This window comes from Equus quagga, chromosome 4, assembly GCF_021613505.1.
Source record: "Equus quagga isolate Etosha38 chromosome 4, UCLA_HA_Equagga_1.0, whole genome shotgun sequence".
Taxonomy (NCBI): domain Eukaryota; kingdom Metazoa; phylum Chordata; class Mammalia; order Perissodactyla; family Equidae; genus Equus; species Equus quagga.
The window spans coordinates 109,195,183-109,209,685 of NC_060270.1; the positions used below are offsets into that span (position 1 = coordinate 109,195,183).

Genomic DNA, 14,503 nt, shown 5'->3' on the forward strand with positions numbered 1-14,503 from the left:
AGTTCTTCCCATGGTTACAGACACCTAGAAACCCCTTGGTTCATCCAGAAAGCAAGTGATCATTTTATATGTTCACAGTAGGCAAGCATAAAGTGCCGTAAAAATGTAGTTATTAAGGAGAGACTAATACTGTCAACTTATTTATTTTAACTCATCAAATATCTGTGAAAAGATCAGACTGTGGACTATTTCATTATTATTCTAAATAGTATACCCTCTACCCTACATCTCCATTAACTACTCTTTTGAACACCAACTCTGTAACACTTAGTGCAATCTCATGCTACACTCTATGTTGCTCTAGGCCTCTCATTCTCAATGTGGTCCATGCACCAGCAACAGCAGCATGACCTGGGAACTTGTTAGGAACGCAGATTTTCAAGACCTACTCCAGACTACATCAGACCACATCAGAAAATGTGAGGATAGGGTCCAGATCTGTGTGTTAACAAGCCCTCCAATTCTGATACACACCAAAGTTTGACAAGCACACAAGGCTGAGACACATTATTTAAAGGGAAAGACAAGCTTCGTTATGTGCTGAATCCAAACATAGAGAAACGCTTTACAGCACCAAGGATTTCAACATGGCAGCAGGTGGAATCGAATTACTTATATTGGAGTTGACATACCTTGGCCTGCCACTGGCACCATGGCTTCTGAATGATCTGACAAATCCAAGTTAAAGCCTCTGATTGCAGACAGCATGGAAACAACAATGAAAGACTCATATGGAGAGCAGGTCTGCTGATCAGGATTGAGTTTAAATCCAGTGGCACAGGCGCATGAGAACAGTCCTCCTGGTACAGGCAGGCAAATCTGCTGACAGGCATTTACGTTGTTGCTACAGCCATTTGAGGATTCGGCAGCATCTAAATGAAATCAAAATTAGTTTGCAATTTTTTCACTCCACCTACTTGCCACTCAGTCTCAAATTTTTAAAATTGGGTCACCAAACAATTCATTGTAAAAATTAATAATAAAATATGGTATGTGAGTTAATAACCAAAAAACAATATTGAAGCAACTAGAGCTTATACTGTTAACACCATAAAGGTATTAAAATAGGACCACAACTATCATATAGCAATTAGAGAATGGAGCATCGCTTGCTTTTATTCCATAAATCATGCAAGAATTAGAAGAACGAGGGAGGTCAGTATACAAACACTAATATATTTTTTTGCCCTCTTGACCTAAGTACTGGCATTTAAAATTATATCAGTTTAAACACATGATCAACAACATGATGGACATTTGATTTAAGGTATGTTAAATAAGAATATTTAAAAGTTTTTTTCACAAGCAATAAAAATAAATACCAAATGACAAACCTAGGTTATAGGACAGCAAACAATATTCTTGATAATCTTTGTTTAGAAATTAAAAGCTATAAAATATGTCGAAACTATAAAAAATAAACTCTAGATCATAATGCTAACTTAAAGGGGCAAACCAAAAATTAGATTATCTCTGAAAAAACATGTGGAAAAAGGCAACACCTAAAAGTATTCCTTTTAAGATCAAAAATTCTATCATGCAAAATGCCTGTCCTTATGGAGATTACATTCTAATAAGTAATACAGACAATAAACAGATAGATACGTCAGGAAGTACTGGGAAGCAAAAGCAAAGGAAAGAGTTTAAAGTGATGAGGAAAAAATGGGAATAAACTCACAGTGAAGTCAATCTGGCTTTTCAGATGCCAGGTTAGTCTTTGAAACTCAGCCATGCTTCAGACATGGTTATTATTTTAAACATATTTTGGATAATTTCAATTTGCATGCAGTGTATGTACATGGGTTTGTGTGTGGGCATGTGTTTATACACGTAAGTGTATAGACCTGAGAATATACATTGTAACAGCCATGAATGTGTATGTTTCAGTCGTAAACACTTACCACGTTTGTAATAAACTCGAAGTCCCCTCAGATGTGGAATATTATCTCTCAAGACTACTTTGTTGGCCCCAGTGTTCTTGTCAACTCTTTCAATGACCTCATAGTGTTCATCAGTATAATAAAGAAAGGAACCATGGACAGCAATTCCCCAGGGGTGGGAAAGATAGTTAACCAGGATTGTTCGATCTGTACCATCCACATTTCCTCTTTCAATCTAAAAGATCAGAATGTTTGTTATTGACTGATTCATGGTAAAATAAGAGAAACATTTAGAACGAATATTCTCTTAATAATAATATTTCACATTTATATAGCATTCTATCATTTACAGAGATTTTTTTCATATCTATTTTCTGATTTGACAGTCACAACTACATGGAGCTGTAGGTCAGGCAATGTTCACTGATAATGAAGCTGGAGCTCAAATTAGTCAGTTAACTTCCTCAGGTAGCATGGTGAAGAAAAAGGGACTAAACCTCTTTAGTTCCTGCATGCGATATTCTGGTCCAAGATACACATTTAATGCCTAACTGTGGGCCATTACACAGGAATTGACTGACCATGCCTGTAATATCATCCCCAACAATTTCTGCAATGGGGTTGGAAATGTGCTCCATACAAGCACAGAAGACAGGAAGACTGGACGGGGCAGAAGGTAGTCCTGCTCTATCAGAACAGGTAGTAAGCCTTACTCAAAATGACTGATAAACTGGAAAAGAACTCACAAGAATGAAGGTCCTAATGAAAAATGACAAGTCTACTTCTGGAAGAAAAACAAAATGTAGACACAGCTGGTTTGATTTCATTTCAAGAACTTGTCTCAAGTGCCTCCTCTGTGCCAGGATCTGAGCTGAATACAGAAGAGGTCTGACTCTCTGCCTCACTGGACAAGAGATCCCAGCAGGTATAACAGCAGGTTATGCCCTAGAAACTGACAGAAGTCCCAGAAGGCTAGAGCATAGGGAAGATAAGCTTGAGGGGAGCTGCTGAGGGAGTAAACAGGATCAGATTAGCTGACCAGGCTCAGCTGAAGTGTTTGGAGCTACTCCTCTAGGCTAGGGTTCTGGGGTGAGCAGTGATCAGACCTATTCGTTATAGTTTTATGAAGACAACATGTCTCTCTCATGAAAGCAGGGTTCAGTATCGAGGGCCATGGTCTAGTCAAGGCTAGAGAGAAGTGGCTCAGAACAGTAGAGGCAGCAGAAAAAGGCTGGGCCTGAGAAAAGAGGTAGAGGATGAAAGGCCAGGATTTTGTGATAATTAAAGAAGGACATAGTTACCAGAGCGAAGCAGAAATATGAGAGTTCTAGCCTAGGAGAAATCATAGAGGGTCACTGGGCTAACAAGCTCACAGATTCAGGAAGGCAGAGTAGATGTAGAAATAAGAAGGGAGGGAGATGGAGAGTACTGTCTGGGACATGCTAAATTGTATGGAGAAATGATACCATGTGGCAAGAGCTTCCCCATCATTGCACACATGCATCAAAGTCTGCAAAGTGCTTTCACACATGTCACCACTTCAAAGTTTATCACCATTATAAGTACATATTAGGAGTGAAATCAGAACTTGTCGAGCTGATAATGAACTGAAAACCAAACCTACTGCACAATATTACAGAGAGCATCAATATCAAAGACAGATCTGAAATCACTACTGTTTAAAAATCAAGGAAGAGACTAGCACACATTCAATGCAACATCCAAAGCAATATTTTAATTGATGAATAATTATTATTGAGCACCTTCTTTGTGCCTAGTTCCAGCTTAGCTGCATAAGCACAGCGGTGAAGATAAATATTTCTGCAAATGAATGAAATTATATAGTTTCTGCTTCTTATTGCAGAATATAGTGAACTCAACCTTGGAGTTTAAAATCACCAGGAAAGGTAGTTTTCACGTACGCATCTACCATGTTAGGACATTAGAGAGTAATATGTAGCTACGAAGGGATGCTGAGCTCAGAAGCTTGCTATATAGAGGTTTTTTTAATCTCTACAATTGAAGAACCTAATGACCTTTTAAAGAAAAGCATTGAAATCATTAAAACATGAAAGAAATGGCTCTTAAAAGACAAATAAGAAATGAGGGAAGGAATTATTTTATCTTAAAGAAAAACAAAAGATAAAAAAAGTAATAAACAGTATTCTATTAGGAAGTATACATGTACTATAAAGAACTTGACTTCCACTCGGGCAAGATTTGCTCAAGGGAAAGAAGTTATTGGGAGAAAGGGCAATAAAACACTGAGACAAATTGCCAAGTAAGATTGTTCAAGAACCAATGCCAGATAACTCAAAACGATCAGCATCAGCTACGCAAGCCCAGCAATGAAGACCAATACACTAAAAGAATGCTCACAGGAGCCAGCCCAGTGGTGTAGTGGTTAAGTTCGTGTGCTCTGCTTCGGCAGCCTGGGGTTCCCAGGTTCAGATCCCAGGTGCAGACCTAACACCACTCGTCAAGCCACACTGTGGTGGCATCTCACATAAAATAGAGGAAGACTGGCACAGATGTTAGCTTAGTGACAATTTTCCTCAAGCAAAAAGAGGAAGATTGGCAACAAATGTTAGCTCAGGGCCAATCTTCCACAAAAAAAATAAAAACACAACAAAAAAAAGAGTGCTCCATACCACTCCCCTGCTGGTAACCGCCCAGTAGATTTTCTGTTCCTGGAGGTCAAGGGTGATAAACTCCACATGTTCAAGGTTCCCAGTGAAGAGAGTTTTTGAAGATGTGCCATCCATGTTCGCACTTGCAATCTTGGCAGGAACACCACTGTCAGTTCCTTGGTCTGACCAGTACAGTTTCCTACAACCATGAAAAACACGAGCATTTAATGAAACAGAAGATTTCATTCAATATTTAAAAGAAAAATGTGTATTTCTTGTCCTTCAGATGTGCAGAATTCAATGGAGGAAGTCTGACATATCAATATCTTTCTACATACAATGTGGAGGAGTACTTAACCAGTGATCTATCAATGTCTGTATATTTCCTAGTTATTATTGAGGTAGAGGCCACTTAAAATAGTATCTAAAACACGAGGCTAGCATCTTCCATAGGTGGGTGCTCCTTTAGCTATCTCACCTCCTGCTACAGCCTCAATAGACAATCCTCTTAAACTCTATTCCCCCAAGTCTTCAAACCCCTTAATTCCAAACATCTTTTTTTTGCACACCTCTCCCCCACCAATCCAATATACCCACCCCATGAACCTCACCTCCAACTCTAAACTTCTCTACCTCTAAGTTCTCAAACTCAGAAATTCTCTGCTTCAACCGAACTCTCCCATCTCTTCCCTGCTCCTATTTTATTTCTCCTATTGAGCCTGTTCTTTGCCCTCAAAACTTGCCTGAGCTCCCAAACCTCCAGTCTCTCTATGCCTGGACCTCATACCTAGCCATTTTGACAATATTCTTTATTCTCTTGACCTCCCATTGCACCTACCTTGCTAATTGCTAACGCTAAGTTCCTGCCGTTATTTTCTTTCTCCGCTCCCATTCCAGGCTACGAAAAGTTTCTGGACAAAGTCACAAAACTCTTGTGAACTCTAAGTTCACTAAAAATTCATGCTACCTAACCTTAGCTGGGGAGTCTCATCCCTAGCTGAACCTGTTCTCCTAACCAGCTTCCCTGCCCCTGGCCTCTTCCCCTCCAATCCTGGCCAATCTTTCCAAAACACGGATTCGGTTCTATCACTCTCTCCCTCCAAATTCCCTATTGGCTCTTTATTTCTCAAAAGAATAAAGTACAATTCCTTAGCATGACATTGAAGTCCCTCCATGATTTGACACCAAATGACTTTAGCTGTCGTGTCTCCCACGTGGTCATCTGTCCCCTACTCTAAGCCTCTGGTTCTAGCCGTCTACACAATCATGCTAAACACTGCCATGATTCTGCACATTCACTGCTCACTTGACCTCAAGTGCCACTCCCAGTTGTGACCCATTCTGCACCTACTGGAAGTCTTCTCATACCCTCAAGGTCCATCTCAAATGTTATCTACCCCCTTAAAGCTTCCCACATTCATTCAAAGTCAGAATGTATTGTTCATTCTTATAATGCTGTTTTAAAATGCCTGAGATTCTTGTTTGTAATTAATTTTAAGTGCAGTGTTATTAATTTGAAGAACATAGAACAAAACACAAATTATATCCTTCACATTAAATATAACTCAGAGTTATTTCTCTTTCTCACTGAGATCTATATTTTTCAAGTGTTGGCATATGAAATCAGAAAAGGTCCCAAGTTTGAAATCTTCCATTTTATCAGACCATAACATTGACAAGAATGGTGCTGGATAGAAGATGTCTGCCACGTATGAACACTCACCCATTAGCAGGATCAACAGTTATGCCAATTGGAAACCCAACTCCAAAAGCTGTCCCATCATTGGTAATCAGTGTTTTTCTGTATCTGACATTTCCTCGGAGTGTCAAAACCTATAGCATAAAATCACTTATTAGAACTGAGTTTTATAAGGGGAAAACAAAGAAAGCTGAGATGAAAAAGAACTTAAATACACAACAAATCAGGGATGAACTGGAGGGTTTGCGTGAAATTCAGATAATCCCTAATTACACCTCAGGGCTATAAGGCAATCAGCTCAAGAGAAAAGGAGAATAAGAAAAGCAAAATCATCTCTCAAATTCCTATTTTCAATTCACCTAAGTTGCAAGAGAGGAAATTTATATGAATAAAAGAAAGATTCAAACGAGTGAACATAGAGAACCATTGCCTGGGAGAAATCACAAAAATGTCTTCAGAAAAAGATAAAAGAAAACTTCAGAAGACAAATGGGAGCCCCACAGCTTTCCTGCACTCCAGTGACTGGACCATAGCACCCAGTGGCCCATCAGTGAAAACCCAGGGGATCAAATGGTCCAAATTTACTCAAGAGTTACAGTGAGTTCTGTGCCAAGTTAACAGCCTGAATTAAAACACATGAGTTCAAGTCCCTGCCTTGCCAGGTCTGACTGTGTGACCTGAGGCAAGTAAATTAACCTCTCTGAACTTAGTTTCTTTCTCAGTAAAATGTGGATGATAATGGCACCATCTGCATAGAGCTCACGGGACTGTGAGATAATACATGTAAAGCCTTCCGCACAATTGTGTTCAATAGGTGTTTCCTTTTTCTTATTGATCCATTTATTGGGCACTTAGTATGTAGCAGGCATTATACTAAGCTTTATTGGATTTAATCCTCACAATAATTCTGTGAAATAGATACCATTATTATGCCCATATTACAGATAATGAAAAAGAGGTCTAGAGAGGTTTAGTGGCTTTCCCAATGTTATCCATTTTTAATTATTATTGCCATAATTGTTATAACCACAATGTTAACAGAAACCCTGAAACATCAAAGAGAAATATGGAATATTGGACTAGAAGCAGTTTCTCATAGGAACAAAGCTATTTTAATATGACCTTGAGACAATCAGAGGAGAAACTAGTAAAGAATTAGAAAATGCCTGTTGGTTTGAACAAAGGTTTTTCTATAAAGTTGCTTTTCAAAACAAATAGATTATTGTGTATCTGTGTTTATGTTTCCAACTCTGCCCCTCTCTCTGCCTCTATATGTGTTTTCTCTCTCTCTCTCTCACGTACACAGATAGACATACACAATACACACACACATACCCCACACCCTTCTTTTCTCCCTTACTCTCCTCTCTAAACTTTTCTCTCTCCTATCTGATATCTTTCTCTCCTACTCAGACTAGGATAATTTTTCTCTTTTCAATTTGCCTCTTTCTGCTGCAATTTCTCCCCTTTTCCTAGGCCTAAGGAACTCTTTGGTTCAAAGGAAAGTTCCTTTTCTTGTTTTTTAGAATATATCAGATTCTCTCTCACATAGCCATTCTGTGGGCTTCACTTTTCAGCTATAAAATTGCTTTCAGTGAATGGGCACACAGCTACCCCTAGTGGAAAACCATTTCTTCAATGATCCTCTTTTATTTTCAAGTTGGAATTAAATGTGAGTTACTCTTATGCTGGAAGGGAGATTGTACAGGTAAACAGTAAGTGAACACTATTCCTGTGTTCTTAAGCAATCTAACATTCACCTGGAAGGGTCACAATTGGTGTCACCAAAGGAGAAAACCAATAAAAAACACTAAAAGGGCAGTTTATCTTTGGATGATTATTCTCACAGGTCCTTTATGGATATTCTAACTGTATTGATGATTTGAGGGAAACAGGACTCTGTATTAACAGGATACCTCAGTGTCAAGAAGCGCTTTCACTTACTGAGCTATTAACCCCATTTTACAGATATGGGAGCAGAGGCTCAGAGAAGTCAAGTAATTTGTCCAAGTTCAAACACCCTGTGAGTAGAGGAAATACAGTGCTGTCCCCAGTCGCAAAATACATTTTCATATCTTAGGGTCTTTATTCAAGTGTTTTTCTCTGTCTGAGATGCCTTTTCCCTATTTCTTCATTTGGCAGAAATAAATTTTGGTCATCCCTCAAGACGCAGCTCACAAATCCCTGCTTATAAGAAGCCAGCCATTCTCCCTCCCGCCATTTTACCTCTGCCCCCAATCCCAAGGCACTTTATAGTCACTGCTTGTGTCACACTTATTATACTGGAGCAAAGGTATTTATGTTTCTAGCTCTCAGATGTGTGAGCTTCTTAAAAGCATAAAAAATGGATATTTTTATGAATAATATTCTTCTTTAAATATCCAGGAGTAACCGTGAGACTGATTCAGAGAAAGCATTTACTAGCGTTTGTTGAATGAATGAATAAATGAGCAAACAAGCCAGACTCAAAGCCAGGTCTTTGGACTCCAAAGCAAATTATCTTTCCTTTGTACCTCACTACATTGGGGCACAATGACAAACGTTAGGTTTATGTGATTAAAGTGGCCTGACCAACACACACATATGCACACGCACACACTCAGTTACTCTTCAAGTGGTGTCTTTCCATTGTACTTGACACTGATGGAGGAGCATGTTTTCTGCTTTTGGAAAACTATCGGTCTAAAGGGAAGACCCCCATCTACAAAGCGAGAGACCAAGAGACGGAGCAGGAGCATTTAACGGTCATGTGGAATTAGGACAGCTCAGTTAGCGGGTGTGCATACTGGCAACATGCCTCTCATGAATGTTACCACTCCTGCCTGCCCTTGGGGATGTTGTGAGGACTAAAGGAGATGATGTTTGTGGAAGACCTTTGTAAACTGTAAAGCACCGTTCTGATGTTGGAATAAGCACCCCTCCTGTCGAATCTGCTCTAAATTTGCCACGTGACTGCTGTGTGCCTTTCTCATCTTCAGCATCTATCTTTCTGAATGTCCCAAAGAGAACCAACTTACTAGCTGCATGCCTCACCCTGAGCAGTGGATTGTCACTCTACAATCCCTCTCACAAGACCCTCCTTTTGCTTTAGGAATTTTCACTTTCCAAATTATTATCAATTAATAACCCCTTACATGTTTCAACCTTGTTGCAGAGTGGAGCAAACCAATACCAGTCAAGTTACTTCTGATTTACTTCATGTGATTTCATACCTGCACCCCATCTCAAATTTCTTCCGGGAATTACAGTCAAAAGAACACTTATCACAAAGAGGAGATTATCAAAGGAATTAGAAGCAAGTTTGTACTTTCTATTTCACTGTTAGAAAAACTACATTGGAGGGGTCAGCCCCGTGGCCGAGTGGTTAAATTCGCGCACTCCGCTTTGGCGGCCCAGGATTTCGCTGGTTCAGATCCTGGCGTGGACATGGCACCGCTCATCAGGCCATGCGGAGGCGGCGTCCCACATGCCACAGCTAGAGGGACCCATAACTGAAATATACAACTACGTACTGGGGGGACAAACAGAAATAAAAAAAGGAAAAGAAAAACTGCATTGGAGCCATAGAAATATTTCCATCTTAGAACAGACGTAACCTATAAATTAGGTTTAGAACTGAAATAGCATTGAAGATTTGATGAGGAAAGATAGTGAAAATTCCCACTATAATCTTCCCTTTAAGCTGAATTTCTTACATAATTTTTTATTTGTGTTTTTATATCTTTTTATAAATTACCTATAATTATTTTATATGCATATGTTAGTATTGATAGTTAGAAGGAAACAAAATAGGGCAATAGAAAGTTCCAATAGTTTATAAGTTGGTTTTCTTCCTTAGCTTTAGACATTTTGATACTTCTAATAAGTCTTCCTTTTGGCTTCCTGCTTAAAAATAATTTCAAAATCCATGAGAGCATTTCCTGAGAATAGATTTTACATGAATCAGAAACCAGTGCTTGTGTAAATAGTATTATAGAATCATTACCTCAATTGATTGAGTTCCAGGATTGGTATAATATAAGTTTCTTGATATCCAGTCTAAAGCCAGGCTCATAGAAGACCCCAGCCTGGATAGAGGAACGAAGATTGTCCTGTTGGTACCATCTGTTTTCACTCTGTGAATTTCACCCTGGAAAGAAACACAAGGACAGGTGAGCTGTTTCAAGGCTTCTGTGTGAAAACACTTTCTTCACTGCAGCTACTGCCAGTTGCTGTGTTTCTTTAACATTCTTCACCTTTGGAGAAAAGGCAAAGGTTTGGCGCCATTGGGTGGGCTCATTGCGTATAATGGTAATGCCAGCAGCACTTTGAAAATACTGATAAGTGTGTCATAGGAGGACACAAGGATTTCCATTCAGGTTACCTCTGATATTGGCTACAGAGATTTCTTTCTTAACTACCACAGGGCAAAGAGTCATAAAATAACCTAAGTCACAGGTGTGAATCAGGAGGCCAGGAGTACATTTTACATAGACGTGACAAGCAGTAAACACACAGACCTTTCCTCTCTTCCTCATTTGCATTCTCTTTGCCCCTTCCCCATCCTCACAGGTTTCTTCCCTAAAGGGTGAAGAAAGGGGCCCAATGCGAAGGCAGTTGGTGGAGTGTTCTTTTTATTCTGGAGGCAAAGATTCTGAATGAAGGCCCCAGTAGCCACATCAAATGCTTTCCTAAAAATTCCTTAGGGAACTACTGATTTTTGTCTTGAGTTATGATCATTTTTATGTTAGTCTAATATCTTCTACTAGTTTAAAACTCCTTAAGATCAAGCCTTGTTATTGTTTCTTCATGGCGTATATTCTGCAGTTGAAAGTAGCTAGTTCAGTGTAGGGCAAACAGCAAGCACTTAATAAATACTTGCTGAATGAATACCCAATAGCTTAAATGTGCTTATTATTCTAAAGCTTAAGAGTTTTCTGATCTTTGTTCCAGGTCAACCTCCCATTTATATCCCCCACTGAATCAAAAAACGTGATGGTAAATTAATTTCTGGACAATTTCTCTTTTATCCACCCAGCAAAAGTTTACCTATAAAAAGACAGCAGCATGGATAGGCTCTTGGAGAACAAGTCATATACTTTCAATGTTATTCAAAAAACTTACTGGATTCTCGACCCAATAGATGAATTGCTCTGAGTCATCAAATTCAACATCATAACCATTCATTATCCCTGCTATGGGAATCATAGCATCATTGCTCTTCACCTCAGGATTAAGGGAGATTCCAAAAATTATACTGTGTCTTACAACTATTAAGAAAGGTTCATCATCTGTGAAAATAGCAGAATATCAGTCAAAATCATATCCCACTATTCCCAGACATGGAAAGTAATGGAAGGCAGTGGATTATTACCATCTTATGGGATAAAATGCCACTGCAGCATTGCAGCAACAATATTTCAAACAATCCAGGGCCTTCTATGGAGTTTCAAGGAGTTGCTGGGTCATCAGACCTCCAACTCCACACACAATGATTCTGGGCTTTCCTAGGGCAGATTAGTATTTACCTTACTCTTCCTTAATTCCTTACTTACACCGATAAACCATCCATGTGCTAAGAGTCACAGTCAAGAAGTTCTTCCATTTCTACATGCAGACAAACCTCACTAACACTGAATAACTCATGGGAAGGAAAGTTGGATTTTGCAAAAGATATGAGAGAAAAATTATACACTATTCTTGGTGAATGGCAGTTTTAAGTATGTTAAGAAAATAAAACAGCATTTCAAGGTATTGCCTAGTGTTTATTAGAGACTATAATATCTAAATAAATCCAATTTATAATCCCACCAATTGTTTTTTGACTAACGTCTGTCTTCCATACAAGATTCCAATTCCCAGAACGCAATGATTGTGTCTGATTTACTATTATGTCCCTAGAGTCTGGCATATAATAGTTGCCTAATAAATATTTGCTAACTAAATGAATGACCACATAAACAAATATGTATGACCAAATAAACAAATGGAAATATGTAAATAGTGTCTTCTAAATCTCACAAAGGTATCTGTACAATGTGACTTAAACATCCTCATAATATCTTGTTCAAACTATTAGTTCATTTAATAAGAGGTCCTTTTTCAAAGATAATCCTTACGCTAGCTTTTGTCCCCTTAACAAAAAAATCTAAATTAATGAAATTCAAAAGTGGGGATTTATTTTATAATTCCTCTCTGAGAAAAGGAAAACTTCCAAATGTGAGTTTTCTGTTATTAAGACACACATATATAGCATCTTAAGACAAAATATAAAATGATAAATCATTGCATAATTTTCATGAGCTTTCCATCACCAGCAGGATTATTTTGACACATTTTTCTTTACTTATTTTCACATCTCATTAGCTTTTCTTTGTACCTGACATTTCTATTACTGAGAAATAACTCAGCATTTATTTACCTAGTACAAATTTGAAGTAAATTTTGCAACAATTAATGGTTTATATTTTATAAAATTCTACAATATGTAGAATTTAGTCTTTCACAACAAGCCTGCAAAATTACTTTCAACTGAGGCCAATGAGATTTGCAGGGATTCCGTGACTTCTGCAGGAAAGGGCAATATGAGATCAACTCACAAGCCCTTCCTCTTCCACATGCTCCACATTGCTTCTCTTCTGAACAACTGCGCTAGCCGTAATAATCGCCCTCATTTATTGAGAATATGTGCCACACAGGATGCACCAGGCAAATATCATTTCACCTCATTTATCTCCTTGAAGTCTCATAACCCAGTTTGTTAGATACTTATCCCCCCTCCCCGCCCCACCAACTTTCAAATGAGGAAAGAAAAAATTAAGCAATTTGACCAAGATCACACAGCCAGGCCTCTTGGACACCAAAACCTATATTCTTAATCACTACTCTGCAAAAAGTGTAGGCTGGGTACTACTGACTGAATATCAAACTACCACCCAATTCATTTGCTTTAACTGAACTAATAAAAACTGAAAACTATATTATGAGTTTCAGATGTACCTTGAAATTATATTGATATTTAATTATTTATTGATTATATGTTATAAATGCTCATTGGTTCCATAAAAACAAGAAATATTTCCCAGTTTCACAAGGGAAATTTTAAATTTTACTTACTCAAAACCTGATACTGCTCATTTTAATAGGTAATTTTCCTTTTGCTTAATTGGAGGAATTCTCAATCAAAGAACTGTTCAGGGCCTAAAAATCTCTGCATTTCTCATCTATCAAACAAGATCCTTGGGGCCAGCCCCATGGCCGAGTGGTTAAGTTTGCACACTCCGCTTCAGTGGCCCAGGGTTTTGCCGGTTCCAATCCTGGGCGTGGACGTGGCAATGCTCATCAGGCCATGCTGAGGCAGCAGCCCACATGCCATAACTAGAAGGATCCACAACTAAAAATACACAACTATGCACCAGGGGGCTTTGGGGAGAAAAAGGAAAAATAAAATCTTAAAAAAAAACATGAGCCTGATTCCTCCAAGGAGCTCTTCTCCTAAGCACTACTCAGCTCTACTCCTTCTCCAGCCATTACTCCTTCCTGGAGTTGTGTCACAGACCCTTTATCTGATCACCACCGGCATATCTGAGAGGGCTGACAACCAACAAATATTCGCGGGCAATGGACCAGAGGGTGGGGCATCATTTAATGCTGCACTGGCAGAAAAATGAGAGAGCCGAGGTGAAGGATGATGCGAGAAAAGCACTAGAAAGCACTAATAGGAGGGTGCATGAAAAGTTCTCTGTGAGAAACAAAAGAAGAAAAGCGATTTTATGACACTATAGACCTATAAATGAGCAAATGGGTGAAAAACACAGGCCTAGAGGAGCAAAAAAGGATATGGGAGGGCTTGTCATTCACTCAGCATTTACTGAGTGCCACTATGTGCCACAGGTAATAAGCATACATCAGTGAAGCCAGTGGAGCCTTTATCCTCAAGGAACTTAGAGTCTAGAGGGCAAGACAAAATATCTGGGCCCTTAGGATTCCCGATGATAACAGCCGTGAAGGAGTAGGCACAGAAGCACCTGGGGTTGGATGGAAAGGAGTGCAGGAGGAGGTGGTAATTAAGCTGTCCTAAGTCAGTATGTCTCAGTCTTTTGAAATGAAAGATCATTACTTCATTTTTATTTTTCATGTCATGATCCCATTAAGATTAGTGTTAGCTGAGCAGAGCAGGAAAGAGATGACAGTCAGAAATTGGAAACACATCATAATTCAAGGGCGACATTTATGACTCCCAAACCCAGGTCCTCCTTAAGTTAGAACTTGAACAAACTGATCATCACTGCAAACTTTCTGAGAGTATGGGCAAC

General features: G+C 38.9%; 1 protein-coding gene across 3 annotated transcripts in view; it reads right to left on the minus strand.

The window, feature by feature from the left end:
* LRP2 (LDL receptor related protein 2) overlaps window positions 1-14,503 on the minus strand; it is a 198,564-nt gene that overhangs the window by 77,493 nt on the left and 106,568 nt on the right. For all 3 annotated transcript variants that reach the window (XM_046659444.1, XM_046659443.1, XM_046659445.1), the window contains 6 exons: window positions 11,313-11,479; window positions 10,195-10,338; window positions 6,234-6,343; window positions 4,532-4,709; window positions 1,902-2,115; window positions 633-872 (listed from right to left, as the gene is read on the minus strand). In XM_046659444.1, coding sequence (XP_046515400.1) covers window positions 633-872; window positions 1,902-2,115; window positions 4,532-4,709; window positions 6,234-6,343; window positions 10,195-10,338; window positions 11,313-11,479 — 1,053 coding nt within the window. The remainder of the gene's footprint in view (window positions 1-632; window positions 873-1,901; window positions 2,116-4,531; window positions 4,710-6,233; window positions 6,344-10,194; window positions 10,339-11,312; window positions 11,480-14,503) is intronic.